The sequence below is a fragment of the Oncorhynchus mykiss genome, chromosome 12, assembly GCF_057628025.1.
Source record: "Oncorhynchus mykiss isolate SJ-2025 chromosome 12, ASM5762802v1, whole genome shotgun sequence".
Lineage (NCBI taxonomy): Eukaryota > Metazoa > Chordata > Actinopteri > Salmoniformes > Salmonidae > Oncorhynchus > Oncorhynchus mykiss.
The window spans coordinates 81,196,346-81,217,372 of NC_143033.1; the positions used below are offsets into that span (position 1 = coordinate 81,196,346).

Below are 21,027 nucleotides of genomic sequence, written 5' to 3' on the forward strand. Positions count from 1 at the left end.
TTATTTTGTATTTTTCTGTCTGTCGCTGTCTCTCTCTCTCTCTCTCTCTACTTCTCTCTCTCCCTCAACGTTTCTCTCTCTCTCTCTTCCTCCATCTATTTCTCTCTCTCTCAGGCGTACGAGCGATCAGAGAGCTCAGAGGTGGCCTTCGTCACAGAGCTGGTGAAGAAACTCCTCATCATCATCTCTCGCCCAGCAAGGCTGCTGGAGTGCCTGGTGAGAACAGAAAACAGAACTCTCAACACAATCACAGTCATGGTAATGGTCATGAGAGTGTTCACAGTCACATTCACGGTCCATGGCCCCACTAATTATTTAACAGACCATATCCCTGGCCTGGACCAAAGACAAATTAATTTCCTTAAATAAATATGAGCACAAACAGTCATTATAAACATTTAAACAGGGGGTTTATTACACAGTAGGGCAAAAATACTGAGCTCCAACTAAGCACCTTGATAAAAGGCCCAATCTGACTGGCTAGCAATCCCATTTGCATTTAGATTAAAATTCCAGTTGCCTTGCTACAGTATTACAAATACCAGCGGCCCCCTGAAGTCCTGTCTGAGTCTCACAGACCGTGACTGTGTCATTTAAAGTTTGAGCCTGTGTGTGTAGCCCAGACTGACTCAGGGTCTCTGGCAGAGCAGTAGTCCTGTCCTCTGGGTGACCGCAGCCAGCAGGCCTCATAAACTTGGCTTCCATCCAACCTTTTTATGTGCGTAAAGGACATGTTGGATAAAAAAATGTCATGACAGGCCTGATGGAAACATCATGTTTTTTCGGTGAACCTTCCAAATGTCGACCAAACAAAATACATTAGACAAGCCCTTACAAAAAAAGATTGCAATTTTGAAACTGCAGTAAAAGTGCAGTAACTGCAGTTGACTGTGGTGTTTTAGACGCAGTAATTGCAGAATAACTGTAGTGTACTGCAGTTGAACTGCAGTTATACTGCACTCTAACTGCTAAATTACTGCTGTAAATAAAACAGTGGTATTTTGGACGCAGTATTTGCAGCATACTGTAGTTATACTGCACTCTGACTGCTAAATTACTGCTGTAAATAAAACAGTGGTATTTTGGACGCAGTATTTGCAGCATACTGTAGTTATACTGCACTCTGACTGCTAAATTACTGCTGTAAATAAAACAGTGGTATTTTGGACGCAGTATTTGCAGCATACTGTAGTTATACTGCACTCTGACTGCTAAATTACTGCTGTAAATAAAACAGTGGTATTTTGGACGCAGTATTTGCAGCATACTGTAGTTATACTGCACTCTAACTGCTAAATTAATGCTGTAAATAAAACAGTGGTATTTTGGACGCAGTATTTGCAGCATACTGTAGTTATACTGCACTCTGACTGCTAAATTACTGCTGTAAATAAAACAGTGGTATTTTGGACGCAGTATTTGCAGCATACTGTAGTTATACTGCACTCTGACTGCTAAATTACTGCTGTAAATAAAACAGTGGTATTTTGGACGCAGTATTTGCAGCATACTGTAGTTATACTGCACTCTGACTGCTAAATTACTGCTGTAAATAAAACAGTGGTATTTTGGACGCAGTATTTGCAGCATACTGTAGTTATACTGCACTCTAACTGCTAAATTAATGCTGTAAATAAAACAGTGGTATTTTGGACGCAGTATTTGCAGCATACTGTAGTTATACTGCACTCTGACTGCTAAATTACTGCTGTAAATAAAACAGTGGTATTTTGGACGCAGTATTTGCAGCATACTGTAGTTATACTGCACTCTGACTGCTAAATTACTGCTGTAAATAAAACAGTGGTATTTTGGACGCAGTATTTGCAGCATACTGTAGTTATACTGCACTCTGACTCTTTTATGCTAAAATTTTGAAATAATAACCCTTCAAATGGAAGTTAAGTTAACTTAGAGTCTTTCAATGACATGTGTATGGTCCTCCCACTACAACTCATCAGGGAAGCATGCAGTTTATTAGGCTACAGATTCAATCATTTATGATGAACTTCACAGGGTGGTGAAAGTGCAAGGTCATGATCTTGATACTCCTTTCCAATAAATATTGAGGGTCTTATTCTGGTGACATCATCATCGATGCAATAATCAATAATCTCATCAACTCAATTCTGGATCTCGAAGCCAGTTCTACTGCATTACTTTCATTGTTCCCCTCTAATTAGAGACTGATTTATACCTGGGACACCAGGTGAGTGCAATTTATTATCAGGTAGGACAGAAAACCAGCAGGCTCCTGGCCTCGTAGGTTAAGAGTTGAATACCCGTGATGTAGGCTATGCGTGTGCTCTAGCCAACAGCGTGCAGGGCACAGAAACAGTACCATGCCAATACCAGAGTGGGCACAAATCAAATCAAAGTTTATTTGTCACGTGCGCCGAATACAACAGGTATAGTAGACCTTACAGTGAAATGCTTACTTACAGGCTCTAACCAATAGTGCGAAAAAAGGTGTGTGTGTGTGTGTGTGTGTGTGTGTGTGTGTGTGGGGGGGGGTAAGTAAAGAAATAAAACAACAGTAAAAATACATTTGAAAATAACAGTAGCATGGCTATATACAGACACCGGTTAGTCAGGCTTATTGAGGTAGTATGTACATGTAGGTATGGTTAAAGTGACTATGCATTTATGATGAACAGAGAGTAGCAGTAGCGTCAAATAGGGGTTGGCGGGTGGCGGGACACAATGCAGATAGCCCGGTTAGCCAATGTGCGGGAGCACTGGTTGGTCGGCCCAATTGAGGTAGTATGTACATGAATGTATAGTTAAAGTGACTATGCATATATGATAAACAGAGAGTAGCAGCAGCGTAAAAGAGGGTGAGACTCTGATGACTCTGATGACTCACTCGCTATATAAAACATTTGGGGTGAGAAAATCATCAGTAGAGTTGAAAATGTGATGGAAACCCATTTAACTAGTATTTTATATTTGGTACATGCATAGATGCAGGAAGTAGAAAAATCTGAATAATTATTTGAAAAAAATGTCTTCAAAAAAGTAGTGCACTGGGCCTTTACTAATCCAGTATTAGCGGACTGATATCGCGTCTGTAGTGCGGCAATAAAATTAGTTATATCTTGATTCAAGCAGTGTTATACCTGTGTCACACTGAATGTGGTCCCCCTGTTCCTGTCCCTCAGGAGTTTAATCCAGAGGAGTTCTACCACCTGCTGGAGGCAGCAGAGGACCACGCCAAGGAGGGACACCTGATGAAGACGGACATCCCTCGCTACATTATCAGCCAGCTGGGACTGACACGAGACCCTATAGAGGGTGAGCGAGAGAATGAGTCCGAGAGAGAGAGAGAAAGACGAAAACTTGACTTGTGTTGACTACTGTTGCTCTCTCACTCTATGAATTGCTGAAATGCAGCTCATAGGTACTCCCTCTGTATGTCCCCAGAAATGGTGAACCTGGACAGCTACGACAGTGAGGGACCTCTCACCCCAGAAACAGATGACTCAACAGAGGTGAGAACCTTGTCCCTACTCCACTTCTTCCCAGCCCACCCACCATCAACCCCCCTCTCCCTCTGTCCCTTTAGGTTAAGTAAAACTGTAGTCCAAGGTCCTGCTGACTCTAATGAATATGCTTCCTCTACTAATTACTTGGCACAGTGGACATTACCATACGTAATTGAGTCCATTTGCTTTGATTAGAGTCTGAATTCAAAGCAGGATATCCTCTAGTGCCTTGTAGCCTTGCAATCAGCCCTCCTTCAACCATCAGGACAGGTACCAAAATTCCGCTAACTGGACAAGAAGTCAGGAAGACAAGGGCAGCACTGGGGGAAAAAGAGACGACGTCACTCCTGTGGGCCTGGTGTTGGAGGTCTGGCCAGATCCAGTCTCGTCTTACCCTGCTGTCATGCTCTCTCCCTCAGGGCAAGATGAGAGCTATGAAGACGCCCGAAGAGGCTGACTTCCAGACCATAAAGCTGATCAGCAATGGAGCCTATGGGTGAGTGTGAGTGTGGGTGTGAGTGTGGGTGTGAGTGTGGGTGTGGGTGTGGGTGTGTGTGTGGGTGTGAGGGTGTGTTCACACATATGAATGTTACATTAGTACATGTCTCTGAGCCATCTGTTGATGTCCATTGAATGCTTTTAGGAGAAAACACTGGATTTACTCAGTAAAATGTGTATAAAATCAGATTACTAACTGTGTGTATGCGTGTGTGTGTCTCCAGGGCTGTTTACCTGGTCCGTCACCTGGAGACCCGTCAGCGTTTCGCCATGAAGAAGATCAACAAGCAGAACCTGATCCTGAGGAACCAGATCCAGCAGGCCTTCGTAGAGAGAGACATCCTGACCTTCGCTGAGAACCCATTCGTGGTCTCCATGTTCTGCTCCTTTGAGACCCGCAGGCACCTCTGTATGGTCATGGAGTATGTGGAGGGTAAGTTAACACAATAATACACTGGACACCATTACCTGTCTGTTTAGGACAAGAGCAGCATTTAGGAAATTGCTGGTGATGGGAATGTTAGCAGTCAGTCTGATCATGTGTTATCGGTTGCCAGGGGGAGACTGTGCCACCCTGCTGAAAAACATCGGGGCATTGCCTGTGGAGATGGCACGCATGTACTTTGCCGAGACCGTCCTGGCACTGGAGTACATCCACAACTATGGCATCGTGCACCGCGACCTCAAACCAGACAAGTAAGACCTCACTTGGGTTGGCATTCAACAATTATCATATGGGACTCATTGGAGTGAACTCAGTTTGATTATATTACAAACACGAAGAGTGTTTCAGGTAACCTTTGACCTGTCTGTCCCCAGTCTTCTGATCACTTCCATGGGGCACATCAAGCTGACTGATTTCGGCCTGTCTAAGATGGGTCTGATGAGCCTCACCACTAACCTGTACGAAGGACACATTGAGAAGGACACCAGAGAATTCCTGGACAAACAGGTGTGCACTGTATATAGAGCAGAGAAACCCATCACAGTATACACAACCTTGGCAGGCGTTCAAAATGAATTTGCAGTAATATATTTAAATTTCTACATTTTCCATAACCATTCAGAAAAAAAACTATACCTAATCCATTTTTTATGTATTTATTTCTAGACAAATTAATAAATTAAGGCTGAATTTATAAATGTGTGCATATAGTTGTAAAAGCGTGAAGAAATGAAATGATCAACATCAAACAAAATGTTGATCAAAATGATAACCAAATATGCCTTAGTTATTATAATCAACTGTCTTTTCAGATGTTTTGTTTTTCCCACCCTTTGAATGGTGCTGCTTCAATTAAATCCCCAATTATTTATTGGCTCGGCTTTCTCACAGCAACAGATCTGACGAATACCCATCTGCACATGAAAACACAACGTCCAAAGCTTTCATGTTTCATCCTGGCATTCTCGCATTGATCCCCTCAGCTTGGCAGAAACGTGTATTGGCCACACATGTCTCCCACTCACATTTTGAGAGAGACTGGCCTTAGCATCTCACCAGTAGTGTTTTATCCATAAATATGAATACAGAGCCTCTCATAGGAGTGCTGTGGTTCTGCCCTCCATCAGGTGTGTGGCACGCCAGAGTACATCGCCCCGGAGGTGATCCTGAGACAGGGCTATGGGAAGCCAGTAGACTGGTGGGCTATGGGCATCATCCTCTATGAGTTCCTGGTGGGCTGTGTGCCGTTCTTTGGAGACACGCCTGAGGAGCTCTTTGGACAGGTCATCACAGGTGAGAGGTTGGGGGTTAGTGGGTTCATTGAGCAGCATCTTACAGCCATTTTGAAGCCATCTTTCTCACATCTACATTGTCCAATGCAACTTATCTCTGTCTGTCTCTTGTAGATGACATAGTGTGGCCAGAAGGTGATGACGCTCTTCCTGCCGATGCCCAACATCTGATCTCTACTCTGCTTCAGACCAACCCACTGGTCCGACTGGGCACAGGTCAGCATAAACGTGCATGTTGACAACATGCTAACATCAGATGTGTGCTGTAACAGAGATGGACTAAACTGCCTATTCATAGTGAAAATAAAGATTTACTCTCTCGCTCGCCCTTTCATTCTCACTCTCTCTCTCTCTCTCTCTCTCTTTCTCTCTCTCTCTCTCATTCCTTCTCTTTTGCTGCCCCAGGCGGTGCATTTGAGGTGAAGCAGCACTCGTTCTTCACTGAACTGGACTGGAACAGTCTGCTGAGACAGAAGGCTGAGTTCATCCCCCACCTAGAGTCAGAGGAGGACACCAGCTACTTCGACAGTGAGTCTCTCTCTAACTGCACTGCCCCGTGGTCACATGAAGGGGAACTGTGCTGATTTGTTGCATTCTTAATGTATAGAATCACCATAAGGCAGTGGTTTTCAAACATTTTCAACGGGGACCCCATTCTCTTCTCCAGAATTTTTGGGGAACCCATTTTTTTGCAACAGTTTCTCGCGACCCCACCCCACCCCTAATCTATTGACAATAGCTACAGTGGGATAAAAAAGTATTTAGTCAGCCACCAATTGTGCAAGTTCTCCCACTTAAAAGATGAGAGAGACCTGTAATTTTCATCATAGGTACACTTCAACTATGACAGACAAAATGAGAAAGAAAAAAAATCCAGAAAATCACATTGTAGGATTTTTAATGAATTTATTTGCAAATTATGGTGGAAAATAAGTATTTTGTCAATAACAAAAGTTTATCTCAATAATTTGTTATATACCCTTTGTTGGCAATGACAGAGGACAAACGTTTTCTGTAAGTCTTCACAAGGTTTTCACACACTGTTGCTGGTATTTTGTCCCATTCCTCCATGCAGATCTCCTCTAGAGCAGTGATGTTTTGGGGCTGTTGCTGGGCAATACGGATTTTCAACTCCCTCCAAAGATTTTCTATGGGGTTGAGATCTGGAGACTGGCTAGGCCACTCCAGGACCTTGAAATGCTTCTTACGAAGCCACTCCTTCGTTGCCCGGGTGGTGTGTTTGGGATCATTGTCATGCTGAAAGACCCAGCCACGTTTCATCTTCAATGCCCTTGCTGATGGAAGGAGGTTTTCACTCAAAATCTCACGATTTTCATTTTTTCCTTTACACGGATCAGTTGTCCTAGTTCCTTTGCAGAACAACAGCCCCAAAGCAAGGTGTGTCCACCACCATGCTTCACAGTAGGTATGGTGTTCTTTGGATGCAACTCAGCATTCTTTGTCCTCCAAACACGACGAGTTGAGTTTTTACCAAAAAGTTATATTTTGGTTTCATCTGACCATATGACATTCTCCCAATCTTCTTCTGGATCATCCAAATGCTCTCTAGCAAACTTCAGACAGGCCTGGACATGTACTGGCTTAAGCAGGGGGACACGTCTGGCACTGCAGGATTTGAGTCCCTGGCGGCGTAGTGTGTTACTGATGGTAGGCTTTGTTACTTTGGTCCCAGCTCTCTGCAGGTCATTCACTAGTGTGGTTCTGGGAGTTTTGCTCACCGTTCTTGTGACCCCACGGGGTGAGATCTTGCGTGGAGCCCCAGATCAAGCGAGATTATAAGTGGTCTTGTATGTCTTCCATTTCCTAATAATTGCTCCCACAGTTGATTTCTTCAAACCAAGCTGCTTACCTATTGCAGATTCAGTCTTCCCAGTCTGGTGCACGTCTACAATTTTGTTTGTGGTGTCCTTTAACAGCTCTTTGGTCTTGGCCATAGTGGAGTTTGGAGTGTGACTGTTTAAGGTTGGGGACAGGTGTCTTTTATACTGATAACAAGTTCAAACAGGTGCCATTAATACAGGTAACAAGTGGAGGACAGAGGAGCCTCTTAAAGAAGAAGTTACAGGTCTGTGAGAGCCAGAAATCTTGCTTGTTTTAGGTGACCAAATACTTATTTTCCACCATAATTTGCAAATACATTCATTAAAAATCCTACAATGTGATTTTCTGGATTGTCTTTCTGATTTTGATTGTCATAGTTGAAGTGTACCTATGATGAAAATAACAGGCTTCTCTCATCTTTTTAAGTGGGAGAACTTGCACAATTGATGGCTGACTAAATACTTTTTTGCCCCACTGTATATGTTGATTTTTACATCAACAAATAACCTTCAATAACATTTGAATTAGAAAGATCAGTGCGAAGGCCAAATTACAGAGGAATACATTTTTGAGGCTATTAAATCCTTTCAGTCTTGATGGCATACCGGTAGAGCCTTTAAAAAAAAAATGTTTACCCCCTTTTCTCCCCAATTTTGTGGTATCCAATTGTTAGTAGTTACTATCTTGTCTCATCGCTACAACTCCCGTACGGGCTCGGGAGAGACGAAGGTCGATACCCATGCGTCCTCCGAAACACATCCCAACCAAGTCTTAACACAGCGCGCATCCAACCCGGAAGCCAGCCGCACCAATGTGTCAGAGGAAATACCGTGCACCTGGTGACCTGGTTAGCGTGCACTGCGCCTGGCCCGCCACAGGAGTCGCTAGTGCGCAATGAGACAAGGATATCCCTACCGGCCAAACTCTCCTTAACCCGGACGACGCTGGGGCAATTGTGCGTCGCCCCACGGACCTCCCGGTTGCGGCCGGTTGCGACAGAGCCTGGGCGCGAACCCGCGATGCAGTGCCCTAGACCACTGCGCCACCCGGGAGGCCCATACCAAGCCTTTTGTGATATACTAAAAGCTCCATTGTTAGATTGTTTTAACTACTCCTATAGAAATGGTAGTCTGTCAGGTACTCAGCAGGAAGGTCTGATTTCACTATTATTAAAACAAGACCCAGATGGCAAATATAAAGACCCAGTCTATCTAAAAAACTGGAGGCCCCTTACACTTCAATGTTGTGATGCAAAATACTTGTGAAATGCATAGCACTCAGAATTAAAAGGGTTTTACCAGGTGTTGTTCATCCTGATCAGATAGGTTTTTTGCATGGACGATACATTGGAGACAATATACGACAACTACTAGAAATAATAGAACATCATGAAACATCTAAGAAGCAAGGCCTGGTATTTATAGCGGATTTTGAAAAGGCATTTGATAAAGTAAGACTGGATTTTATTTAGAAATGCCAGGATTTTTTCAATTTTGGTAATTCTCTTATAAAATGTATAAAACGAATGTATAGCAACCCCAGGTGTAAATAGTAAATAACGGCTACTTCTCAGAGAGTTTTGAATTGTCAAGAGGAGTTAAACAAGGGTGTCCGCTGTCACCATATCTATTCGTTATGGCCATCGAAATGTTAGCTATTAAAATCAGATCCAATAACAACATTAGAGGATTAGAAATCCAAGGCTTAAAAACCAAGGTGTCAATGCCAATGACTCAAGTTTTAAATTAAGTCCACAAGCTAGATCTCTGCAATATCTCATTGAAGATAACTTTTCTGTACTCTCTGGAATAAAACCTAATTATGCTAAGTGTACAATATTACGTATTGGATCTTTAAAAAATACAACTTTTACATTACCCTGCAGTTTACCTATAAAATGGGCTGATGGTGAAGTAGACATACTTGGTATTCATATGACAAAATATATAAATAAGCTTTCCACAATGAATTTCAATAGAAAACTTGTAAAAATAGACTAAATCCTGCAACCATGGAGAGGTAAATACCGGTCTATCATATCTGTTTACTCACTTACTTATGGTGTTGCCTACTCCTGATGATTCGTTTTTCAAATCATATGAGGAAAAAATATTTAGCTTTATCTGGGATGCTAAACCAGACAAAATTAAACATGCCTATCTATATAATGAATATGAATTGTGTGGGTTGAGATTATTATATATAAAGCACTAAACCTCTCTCTAAAAGCTTCACTCATTCAAAAGTTTTATTCGAACCCTAAATGGTTCTCAAGTAGATTACTAAGAAAAGCTCATCCATTGTTTAAAAATAGCCTTTCTGATTAATTGAAAATGATACTTTCTTCAAAGTATCTCTCTTTTTCAAACAAGCATTGCAGAGCTGGCTACAATTTCAATTTCATCCCCCTGAAAAGATAGAACAAATATTAAGGCTGAACTCAAATATTAAGGCTGAACTCAAATGTGCTGGTTAGTAAAACACCTGTATTTATGGGAAAGTTTGAAGTTTGAAAAGGGTATTTTGTTCTTTAATGATATTGTAAATTGGAATGGAAGAGTTATGTCCTTCATGGAGTTAACAGAATTGTACGGGAAGATCTGCTCGATCCAAGAGTACAACTAATTGATCACAGCATTACCCCTAAAAATGGAGGAGGCAAGGGAACTGGTCTGCGGGAGGAGGTAGGGAACTGGTCTGTCTGCCCAATATAAAGGATCAAAACTGGCGGAGGAATAAAAATAGCATAAATAGGAAAGTATACCAGTTTCATTTGAGGACTAGGATGCTGACAACTGTGCCACACAGATTGCAAAATAGTTGGGAAGAGATTTTTGATGTACCAATTCCATGGGTTGATATATAAAACAACGCAAGATTCAAGACTTCGTACTTTTCAGCTAAAATGATTATATAGAATTCTTGCCACCAACAAAATGTTGAATATTTGGGGAATAAAATCATCGAAGCTCTGCAGGTTTTGTTGTGAGGATACAGATTCAATAGACCATTTATTTTGGTATTGCCCTCAGGTAGCCTGTTTCTGGTCTCAGGTTCAGGAATGGCTGAAAATGCATAGCATTGATCTAAAATTGACCGTAGAAATAGTACTGTCAGGAGATCTGGAGAGACCGGGTCAGTCAATTACTAATATACTAATACTCTTGGTAAAAGTATTTATCTTGAACTTGCAATCTGTGGATTCTATTCGATTACATAGATTGAAATTGTACGTTAAACATTACAGCATAGTTGAAAGATATGTGTTGCATAGAAACCCGAAGTGGGTGGCCAGCAGAGATAGATGGGATGGGCTAAGGGAAGCTGCGGGTTGGGATGTGGAACTGGAGACAAGTGGGAGTGGAGTTGCTGTGCAGGAGATAGAATGATGGTCAAAGATATATATATATATTTTAAAGTAAAAACATAATAAAAAAGTATATTTGAATGACACTGGGGGGGTAGTGTTTTTAGAACTAATGCCGGTTTGCTTGAGGTTGATGCCGTGCAGGCTTTTGAACACATGCATATACACATACTCTCATTCAAATAAACACATACAAGAACACACACATACATGTAATAGTGCCAGACATGCACACAAACATATACAGTTGGCTTTGCTGTTATGATTTTAGTTGTCCATGATGTCCTTTGTTTAAATGATTAGATAGATATTTTTTTGCATTGTTTGCTGTTTATCTGTCTTTTCCTTTTTTCTCTTTAGTTCATTCTCTTGGTTGTTGGGGAATTGGGGAACTGTGGGGGGGATTTTGGAGGGTTCGGGTTCACATTTTTTGGCCTGGTGGGAGATCTGTCAACGTTCCCTTGAGCAGGGCATTAACCCTGGCTGCTTCTGTGTGTCGCTCTGAATGGGAATCTGTTGGATGACTGGTATGATGTAGTTGTTGAGCGGCTTCAATGCAAGTATATTGTATGTTTCCGATATTCAAACAAAAAATGTATAAAAAAACGTTTGAATCTCTTATCAAAGAAACCAATAAATACATTTACATAATAAAATAATATTTCTCAAAAAGGTTTACATATTGTCCCACACAATAATCTTTACTCTTTTTCCTAAAAAATGTTGGTTTGGTCGCAACCCCGACTTTGAATACCACTTGCATAAGGGATAGAGATAAGAACTAGCTGTGTTTGGAGCTTTGAGGCACTTGTCCATGCTATTTGTCTGTTTTCATTTGTAAGTGTGTGTGTGTCATGTCCTCTTCCGTCCCCAGCCCGCTCAGACCGCTACCACCACGTCCACTCTTATGATGAGGACGACACCAATGATGATGAACCTGTCGAAATCCGTCGTTTCTCCTCCTGCTCCCCTCGCTTCAGCAAGGTCAAACTCTACACTTACTCATCTTTACCTTAAAACTTCAATTAAACACAGTCTCAAATAGCCGACCTGTCCATTTTAATAGCCGGCCAACGCTACACATTTCAGCTAATAAACACCTGTTTCAAATAAACACTGGGTCTAAATGAATTGTTTACAACATTACCATGAATTACCATGAATTGTTTACAAGGTTTAATGTTTAATTTGTTACATTAAATAATTCAGTAATGTCTCGAAAAAGTGATGGCAATCAGCAGTTTTTATCACCAGTAAGAAACTGCTAGCCATTGGCTGCTAACAGATGAGAACTGCTAGCCATTGGCTGCTAACAGATGAGAACTGCTAGCCATTGGCTGCGAACAGATGAGAACTGCTAGCCATTGGCTGCGAACAGATGAGAACTGCTAGCTAACTGGCAAGCACAAAAACTGTGCTTGCCAGTTACAGACCCTCCAGAAATCAGCTGTTCGCTCTAGTGATGAAAGTAAGAACTGCAGAAAAAAAATGCACATTCAAAGGGGAGAATAATTATTTTGTCAAGGGTGGGGTTCTTTATACATTTTTATTAGAGGCAAACTAAGACAAAATAAATGTGGCACAGTGTGTAAATGACAGCACATTTGTGCAGGAAATTAAGATATTGATTAAAATACTGGAAGTGAATGCTGGAATTAAACAATGAAGTAAGCAAATGAGCAAACGCTGTGTGCATTTAAGGAAAGAGACTCATGACTCAAATAGAAGCCTGTGTCTAATAAGCGTCTGTTGTGTTTAGTGATTCAAGCAAATAAATGCCTGGGCTATTATTTGATGTTTCCGTAAAACCTATACTTCGGCCTAATTAGTTATTCTGTCTCACCTCCCTTCTCCAACACTCCTTGGAGATTAACTTGATGCCCCTCATTGTACAAGTCTAGGCCATGTAAACGTGCCTTCCCTAAAGCCTGTCAGTAAATCTCATAATCCTAAATTCTCATGAGTCTTTCTTTTAAAATGGTTTCAGTAGCACAATTAGCTTTCACAGATTAGTCAAGAAGGGGAGATCTGAGCAGAAAGAGACATACGTCTGAGCCAAGTGACTTAACGTGACTATCACACATGGTAGACTAAGTCATGAAAGAACCTCTATGGTAACCTTGGATTTTATTGACACACATGCATCTTTCTGCTCAGATCTCCCCTTCTTGACTAATCTGTGAAAGCTAATTGTGCCACTGAACCCCTTGTAAAAGAAAGAATCATGGGAAAATATGTCATTTTTCCCTCTGTGGGTGCTGAAAGCTTATGCGTCCTCTCTCTGTTGGGAACTACAGGTGTACAGCAGCATGGAGCACCTGTCCCAGCTGGAGCACAAGCCCCCGACGGTGACCCGGCGGGAGCACAAGGGCCCCAGGGAGGACCGGGCGGCCAAGAGAGAGAGCCTGGGCAGCCTGACCTTGAGAGATAAGAGCTGGAGGACAGGATCACCTGAGATGTGAGTATGACCACTACTGTACTCTGACTAGTACTAGTGCCCTCTTACCTTGCATAACAAGTAGGAAATGTGACATTGTTGGTCCTCATTATCAAGGCTCTCATTATCATTACTCATTGTTTGTTTTCATAAATACAATACATTTATTCTGTGTTGTGAGTAGGAAGCGACTGTCATGCTCAGAGTCATCCTTCACTGAGAGTGACTCCAGTCCTCCATCTGGGGCCCGGCGACGCTTTTCTGCCCTCATGGACACTCACCGCTTCGCCTCCCCACTAGAGGCCGATCCTGAGCTGCCAGTGCCCACCAGGCAGCCCCCAGTCAAGGCCAGGGGCACCTCTCTGGAGGGAGCCATGGGCACCACATCCAGCCAGGGGGATTTTAGGAAGGAAAAGGAGGGCAACGGTTTGACTGCTGGAGGTGAGGGCATTTGGCATTAGATAATGGATGAATCCTGGCTTGACATACACTTTGATACCTACATGATATTATTCCTCCATCTTTCTGCTCTGCTCCAGACAAGCTGCTGAGGCCAGCTGATGTACCAATGGGAGTCATCCCCAGCCCCAACAGTACTGTGACTGCTGGGGCAACAGAGCCCCAGGGGTCCCGGGCCACCAACGAACTGGTCCTGAGGAGGGTCCGCCACAGCCAGCTCTCAGCTGAGGGAGAGAAACGCAACTCGCGACCCATGACCAAGGTCATCAAGTCTGCCTCCACCACAGCCCTGTCTGTCATCATACCTACAGGTGAGGAGCTGGAAGGCAAGGGAGTGTGAGAAGAACGGGGCTGTCTGTTGCTAATGACAATATTAATGTTAAACAGTTAAAACGGTTAACTGGGCTTGTTATGGAAAATTTTACATTTCTTAAAGACTATCTATTGCTTTGACCTTCAATTGACTTATTCAGATGTTTTTTCTCACACATTATTCCTGTGATTCTCTCCCCCCTCCTCAGTGGAGCAGCATGGTATGTCCCCCCTGGCCAGCCCCATGTCTCCTCGATCCATATCCTCCGACCTGTCGTCTCGTGACTCCTCCCCCAGCCGAGACTACTCACCCACGGTCAACGTGCTGCGTTCTCCCATCACCATCCACCGCTCTGGGAAGAAGTACGGTTTCACCCTCCGAGCCATTCGAGTCTACATGGGAGACAGTGATGTCTACAGCGTACACCACGTGGTCTGGGTGAGACAGCGATAGAGATGATATGTTCTGTGTTAATTTCTATGGAGAAAGTAGTGTTAAGTAGACATCACTCTTTTGATAAGTTCTGTATCATAAGAAAGCATCGCTACAATTGTAGTGGAAAAAACAGACTTGTCGAATAGCATGATTACTTGTTTGATTGATGTTGATCTGTTTCAATCACAGCATGTGGAGGACGGAGGCCCTGCCCAGGAGGCGGGACTCTGCGCTGGTGACCTCATCACTCATGTGAACGGGGAGTCTGTCCACGGGCTGGTGCACACTGAGGTGGTGGAGCTCATTCTGAAGGTGAGAGGAAAGGAAAGAAACAGGTGTTTCTTTTTACAGTATAGAATACAGGCGAAGCCCATCATACACTGTGCACAATTATTAGGCAAGTGAGTATTCTGATATTATCATTATTTCTATGCACATTTTCCAACTCCAAACCATATAAACTTGAATGCTTTTTGGATTTAATCATTTTCAGGTGATATGTATTTGTGTAATGAGGGAGGGTGTGGCGAAAGTGAATAACACCTTATGTCAAGGTGTGCATAATTATTAGGCAGCTTCATTACCTCAGGTAAAATGGGCCAAAAAAGAGATTTAACTAACACTGAAAGTGCCACCATATTCCAGAACTGAGAAGAATTAAACATCAAGCTACCAGGAACCCATTATCCTCCAGTGCCACCATATTCCAGAGCTGAGAAGAATTAAACATCAAGCTACCAGGAACCCATTATCCTCCAGTGCCACCATATTCCAGAGCTGAGAAGAATTAAACATCAAGCTACCAAGAACCCATTATCCTCCAGTGCCACCATATTTCAGAGCTGCTACCTACCTGGAGTGTCCAGAAGTACAAGGTGTCAAGTGCTCAGAGACATGGCCAAGGTCAAGAAGGCTGAAACACCACCACCACTGAATAAGATTCACAAGTTGAAGCGTCAAGATTGGGCAAAGAAATAGCTGAAGACAGATTTTTCGATGGTTTTATGGACAGATGAAATGAGAGTGACTCTTCATGGAACAGATGGATGGGCCCGTGGCTGGATCAATAATGGACACAGGGTACCACTTTGATTCAGGCGCCAGCAAGGTAGAGGAGGGGTACTGGTATGGGCTGCTATCATTAAGGATAAGGTAGTTGGACCTTATCAGGTTGAAGATGGACTGAAACTGGACGATACTTTCTTCAAGCAGTGGCACAGGAAGACGTCCTCAGCATACAAGAAGGCCATGATCTTTATGCAGGACAATTCTCCATCACGTGTATCCAAGTACCCCACTGCTTGGCTAGCCAGCAAGGGCCTCAAAGATGCCTGAATCATGACCTGGCCCTCTTCCTCACCTGACTTAAATCCTATTGAGAACTTGTGGGCCCTTCCCAAACATGAGATTTACAGTGAGGGAAGACAATACACCTCTTTGAACAGCATTTGGGAGGCTGTGGATGCTGCTTCAGCGAAAGTTGATCGAGAACAGATCAAGAAACTGACAGACTCCATGGATGAAGGCTCATGGCAGTATTTGAAAAGGAGGGTGGCTGTATTGGTCACTGAATATTTTTGAAAGGCCAAACTTGTTATTTAATTGTTACTTATTTGTTACACTTACTTTAAAAATTGAGAATAAAAAGTGAGTTGAGACAAATTATTTTTGTAGTTTAGTTGCCTAATAATTGTGCACACTAATAGTTGCCTAACACTTATATATTCCCCTGAGAAAGACAAACCTCTCTATTCCTTTGTTAAACATTCAGGTTTGAGATGCAATAACATTTTGGATTGACTGAGAGCATTGTTTGTTCAACAATAAAATGAATCCTGAGGAATACAATTTGCCTAATAATTCTGCAAGCAGTGTATACTGTACTTTTTTTGTTTCCGTTGTTTCTCCAGAGTGGAAACAATGTGACGGTGACCACCACGCCCTTTGAAAACACCTCCATCAAGATTGGTCCTGCCCGCAAGTCCAGCTACAAGTCCAAGATGGCACGGCGCAACAAGAAGATAGGGGCTAAGGAGGGACAAGAAAGGTACAAGTGGGTTTCTCTGCACAGCAGATGCTACACTATGATTTCAGATGAGCGCTCTAGAAAATCAATGTCATTGACTCTGTTCTTCTAACTCTCTCATCCTCCCACCTCTCTCATTTCACTTCTTATTCGCAGTAAGAAGCGCAGCTCGTTGTTCAGGAAGATCACTAAGCAGTCGAACCTGCTCCACACCAGCCGCAGCCTGTCCTCTCTGAACCGCTCTCTGTCATCAGGGGACAGCCTCCCAGGCTCCCCCACCCACAACCTCTCTGCCCGCTCCCCCACACAGAGCTACCGCTCCACCCCCGACTCCACCTACCTGGGTCAGTATGAAGGGCAATATTCTACCTACATTACTGTACAGCACTCCTCTTAGCATCTGCACCCTCACATAACAAAATAATACAGTTTGAATTATTGCTATATCTCCTCTTCACTCCTCAGGCAACTCTTCTCAGAGCAGCTCTCCAGTCTCCAGCACCCCTAACTCCCCGGCTGCCTCCCAGCACATGAGACCCAGCTCCCTGCACGGCCTCTCCCCCAAGCTGCACCGCCAGTACCGCTCAGCCCGCTGCAAGTCAGCTGGCAACATCCCCCTGTCCCCCCTGGCCCACACACCCTCCCCCACTACCTCCTCTCCCCCACCCCTGTCTGGCCACACGGTGGGTAGCTCCAACACCACCCAGGCCTTCCCAGCCAAGCTCCACTCCTCTCCCCCTGTGGCCCGTCCCAGGCCCAAAAGCGCAGAGCCCCCCCGCTCACCCTTGCTACAGCGGGTTCAGTCGTCAGAGAAACTGGGCGCGACCCTCCTGCCCTCCTTTTCATCTTCGTCATCAGCTTCCTCTCCCCTTGCAGGGGGGGTGTCAATGCGTAAGCACAGCCTGGAGGTGTCACATGGGGACTACAGGAGGGAGTCTTTCCACTGCGAGCACAGCCTGCAGAGTCTGCTGGAGATGGAAGGAGAGAACGGGCCCGTTCCCCCCTCTCCCTCATCTTCCTCCTCCCCCTCTCCCCCCACGGTTGGAGAGACAGGGTGCCTGAAGCCTGTGAGGAGGCTAGGGAGACAGGAGTCGCCCCTGAGCCGGGACACATTGCAGACAGGGAGGGAGAGAGCTGCCCAGACTACAGCATCTGACCCTCACACTGACAGCACACCTGTTAAAGTAGAGCCCAAGACCAGCGCTGGTGAGACAGCTAAGACATTAACCCCTTGTGAGGCTCTGAATAGAAAAGCTTCCCCAGTACCAGGTGAGGCCCAGCCTAGCCCAGCCTCAACCCTCTCCACTCCAGGGGCCAAGTCCAGCCCAGCAGACAGACCTCTAAGCTCTAGTGCTCCAAGCTCTGAAACAGCCAGTGGAGGCCCTAAACCCACTGAGAGGGCCCCAGTCCAGGCTATATCCCAGAGTCCGCTCTCCCAGGAGCGTAAGCACCAGGCTGTCCAGACAGACACCACCCCAGCAAGCAGAAACCAGGAGAAGAGTGAGGAGAAAGGGAGTGTGGGCCCAGACAAAGTCACTACACAGAGGGCGGGAGCTACAGAGTTGGCCAAGGCAAGTAAAGACACACAGATGGGAGAGATCACTTTGAAAGGAGGGATGGGTGGCATTGACAAAGCCACTGAGACCAAGGTTAAAGGACCTGCTCCTTCAGTCCCAACCCAAGCGCCAGCCCCAACCCCGGCCCCATCCCCTCTTACCATAGGCCCAGTTTCTGCTTCAACAAAATCCAGAGCAGACAAGGTTTCTGTCCCGTTGAGCAGCTACCGAGGGGCCAAGGAGGAGAGGAGTCACCTGGAGGTGGTGGAGGAGAACCCTATGTCCCCCTCCTCCACCGCTGCCTCGCCCTGCTCCAGCAAGTCACGCCCCGTCTCCCCTGGTGACAAGCCAAGCTTTGTGACTCAGCTGACCAGTGTGGCCAAAAACGTGCTGGGGCCTATGAAGATGGGATCCCAGGAAGGGCCCAAGGGCGGTGAGGAGAAACGGGGAAGTTCAGCAGGAAAGTCTGAGGCTCCGTCTGGAGGTGGTCGACGGGGGGCTCAGGGGACATCTCAAAGTCCTTCCGGCTCAGCTCAGCCTGAAAAGGCAAACACGAGGAATTCAGGTAAGCACCACTCCTGATCTGCGAGTGAGGGACAAACCTGGGATCTCCCAGAAAATGCCTTTTGGACCGGAATATCATGCCACCATATCAGGCACGGACAGGGCACCCTCAAAAAAGGGACAAAAACATGTACGCCTAAAGAAACACACACCAAATAGCTAGAAAATACAGACCTGTAGATAAAACAAGAATATGTGGAGGAATATGCTTTAATGCTGTTCTCAAATGTGTGTGTATGTACTGTATGTGTAATGTATATAGTAAAAGCGTGTCTTCTTGCATGTTCCAAATTGTACATGAGAGATGAAAGAGAATATTTAAAGAGATGAGGAAAAACATCTAACAGACCTGATGGTAGTGAACACTGTGAACATCATGTCAACAGCCCCCACATGTTCCCAATGTAAACAGCAGGTCAATAGGCAGGCTCCTGTCACAGTCTGTCACCATGAGGAGCATGACCCATGTCCGTCAACTTCGATGCTCTCTCTTCAGTCAGTTAAAATACGAAGATAATACAAAGACCTTGTTCTTTTTCTCACATGGTACCTGGAAAAAAGATTGAGAGAAGAATTGTTGCATTGGTGTAACACATTGAGATGTGTTCCTAACTGGACTAAGATGATGACCTGCTTGCTAAATATGGAACTTGGAATTGTATTGTGTAAGGAAGAGCTGAATTAATTTGTTGAGTGTTTTAAGGGCTGAGTCCTGGTTGGATTTAGGTGGACTATCTGAACTTGCACAGGGACACTATGCAATGGGATTTTTAGGTATTTTCCTGTGTGTCCCCTACAGTGTACCCATGAACGGATGTTAGGGAGTAAGCCAAGCAATAAGCCAAGCAGAGCAGATATATTGTTCTCCGAATTGTCTGCATTGACTCCACCCACTGGGCACACAATGGTTGAATCAATGTTATTCCCACGTCATTTCAATGAAATTACGTTGAACTAATATGGAATAGACATTGAATTGACGTCTGTGCCCAGTGGGCATTGTGAATTGTGCAATTATTTAGGTTCTGACATGAATACAGTGCTAATGAATTGAACTAAAGAAGTGGAACCCATATGTCTCTGTGTGAATTAAGTGTAGTCAGGTGATGAAATAGGTACTATAGAATGGGAGTCTACTTTGAGACTTACTCGTACTCTGGCAACGTAGGCTAGAACCCTCTCCCTTTTCAATGTATGCAAAATTAGCATTGTATAATGTAATGTGCGAATAAACGTGCCAGTTTTAATTGAGGGATAACATGTTGTTTACAGTGATATGTAATGATATGCAAGTTCTATGTAGAATTCCTAGTGAGATCTGAGAGCCCACCGGAGACCTAGGCAGCGCTCTCCTCAGTGATGTAACTTAATATGTTCATGCCCATACCTGTATCAGACTGCCATCTTGTGGCCATCACACGATGGCATTTGAGGTCAAAATGTAATTTACACATAATCAGTTCACAATTGAATGACACAAGATTAGATTTTATCCGAGATATTACCCTCATATCTTCATTATGTTCTATTGTAACCACTGTTCCATTCATATAGCTACTAGAAACGTGTTTGTCTAAATACAATTTGAAAAAACTTTTGTTTGTATAATGACCGATAAAGAGAGATGTATGATACAGATACAGTGCTCCTAGGAGAAAACAAACGGCTCTTATTTAGATGAATGCTAGTTAAAAGCTTGTGTTTGTGTATGCGGGGGTGTGTGTGGAAATTGCACTTTATTTTGTGTCAAATTTATTTATCTATTTATTACACTATTTATTGTATTTGATTATTTGTCAATTGCCCTCAAATGGTTCACTTGTGCATTGTTCTTTGAATTGTTATTTATATCTTTAAATTGTAAGTCTACAAATGAGAGAATTTACCAAATCTGTGTGGTTGTCCTATTTTGTGCAGTTATACTTCTGTCATTCCATAAGAGAATTGCAATACACCATGGCCTCTGTCCATGTTGACTTATTTGTGAGTTTTGACTTTTTTATGACACTTCTCTCAGTTCATTGTTGTCCATGTTATTTTATTCCCTAGGCACTGTTATGAAACCAATGCAGCAAAAAAAAGCCTAAAGAGTAATAAAATACTTAAAGAGAATCCTTAAATTATTATGTGCCTGTTTGTGTTCTTGTTGTCAGACATAACTTTGACAGACAACTTCTAAATGGATATCAGAGGGGTCTACAGCAGGGCCACGTTCAGCAAAACTTTTCCCAACCTTGCTGATAGACGTTTCATGAATAGAGTTATACATAAATCCTTATTCTATACGTCAGAGAGGCATGTTTTTTTT

The 21,027-nt window shown here is 43.7% G+C and overlaps 1 protein-coding gene across 1 annotated transcript in view; it reads left to right on the top strand.

The window, feature by feature from the left end:
* Window positions 1-20,839, top strand: part of LOC110538482 (microtubule-associated serine/threonine-protein kinase 1) — a 66,404-nt gene extending 45,565 nt beyond the window's left edge. Inside the window, exons 8-26 of the mRNA XM_036938577.2 lie at window positions 115-216; window positions 3,162-3,294; window positions 3,424-3,491; window positions 3,905-3,981; window positions 4,208-4,416; window positions 4,541-4,679; window positions 4,803-4,935; window positions 5,556-5,721; window positions 5,835-5,936; window positions 6,126-6,248; window positions 11,804-11,913; window positions 13,227-13,387; window positions 13,551-13,807; window positions 13,906-14,136; window positions 14,347-14,576; window positions 14,763-14,885; window positions 16,484-16,620; window positions 16,756-16,943; window positions 17,065-20,839. Of these exons, the coding sequence (XP_036794472.2) occupies window positions 115-216; window positions 3,162-3,294; window positions 3,424-3,491; window positions 3,905-3,981; window positions 4,208-4,416; window positions 4,541-4,679; window positions 4,803-4,935; window positions 5,556-5,721; window positions 5,835-5,936; window positions 6,126-6,248; window positions 11,804-11,913; window positions 13,227-13,387; window positions 13,551-13,807; window positions 13,906-14,136; window positions 14,347-14,576; window positions 14,763-14,885; window positions 16,484-16,620; window positions 16,756-16,943; window positions 17,065-18,737 (4,362 nt within the window). The 3' untranslated portion in view covers window positions 18,738-20,839. The remainder of the gene's footprint in view (window positions 1-114; window positions 217-3,161; window positions 3,295-3,423; window positions 3,492-3,904; window positions 3,982-4,207; window positions 4,417-4,540; window positions 4,680-4,802; window positions 4,936-5,555; window positions 5,722-5,834; window positions 5,937-6,125; window positions 6,249-11,803; window positions 11,914-13,226; window positions 13,388-13,550; window positions 13,808-13,905; window positions 14,137-14,346; window positions 14,577-14,762; window positions 14,886-16,483; window positions 16,621-16,755; window positions 16,944-17,064) is intronic.
* Window positions 20,840-21,027: the final 188 nt, after the last annotated feature.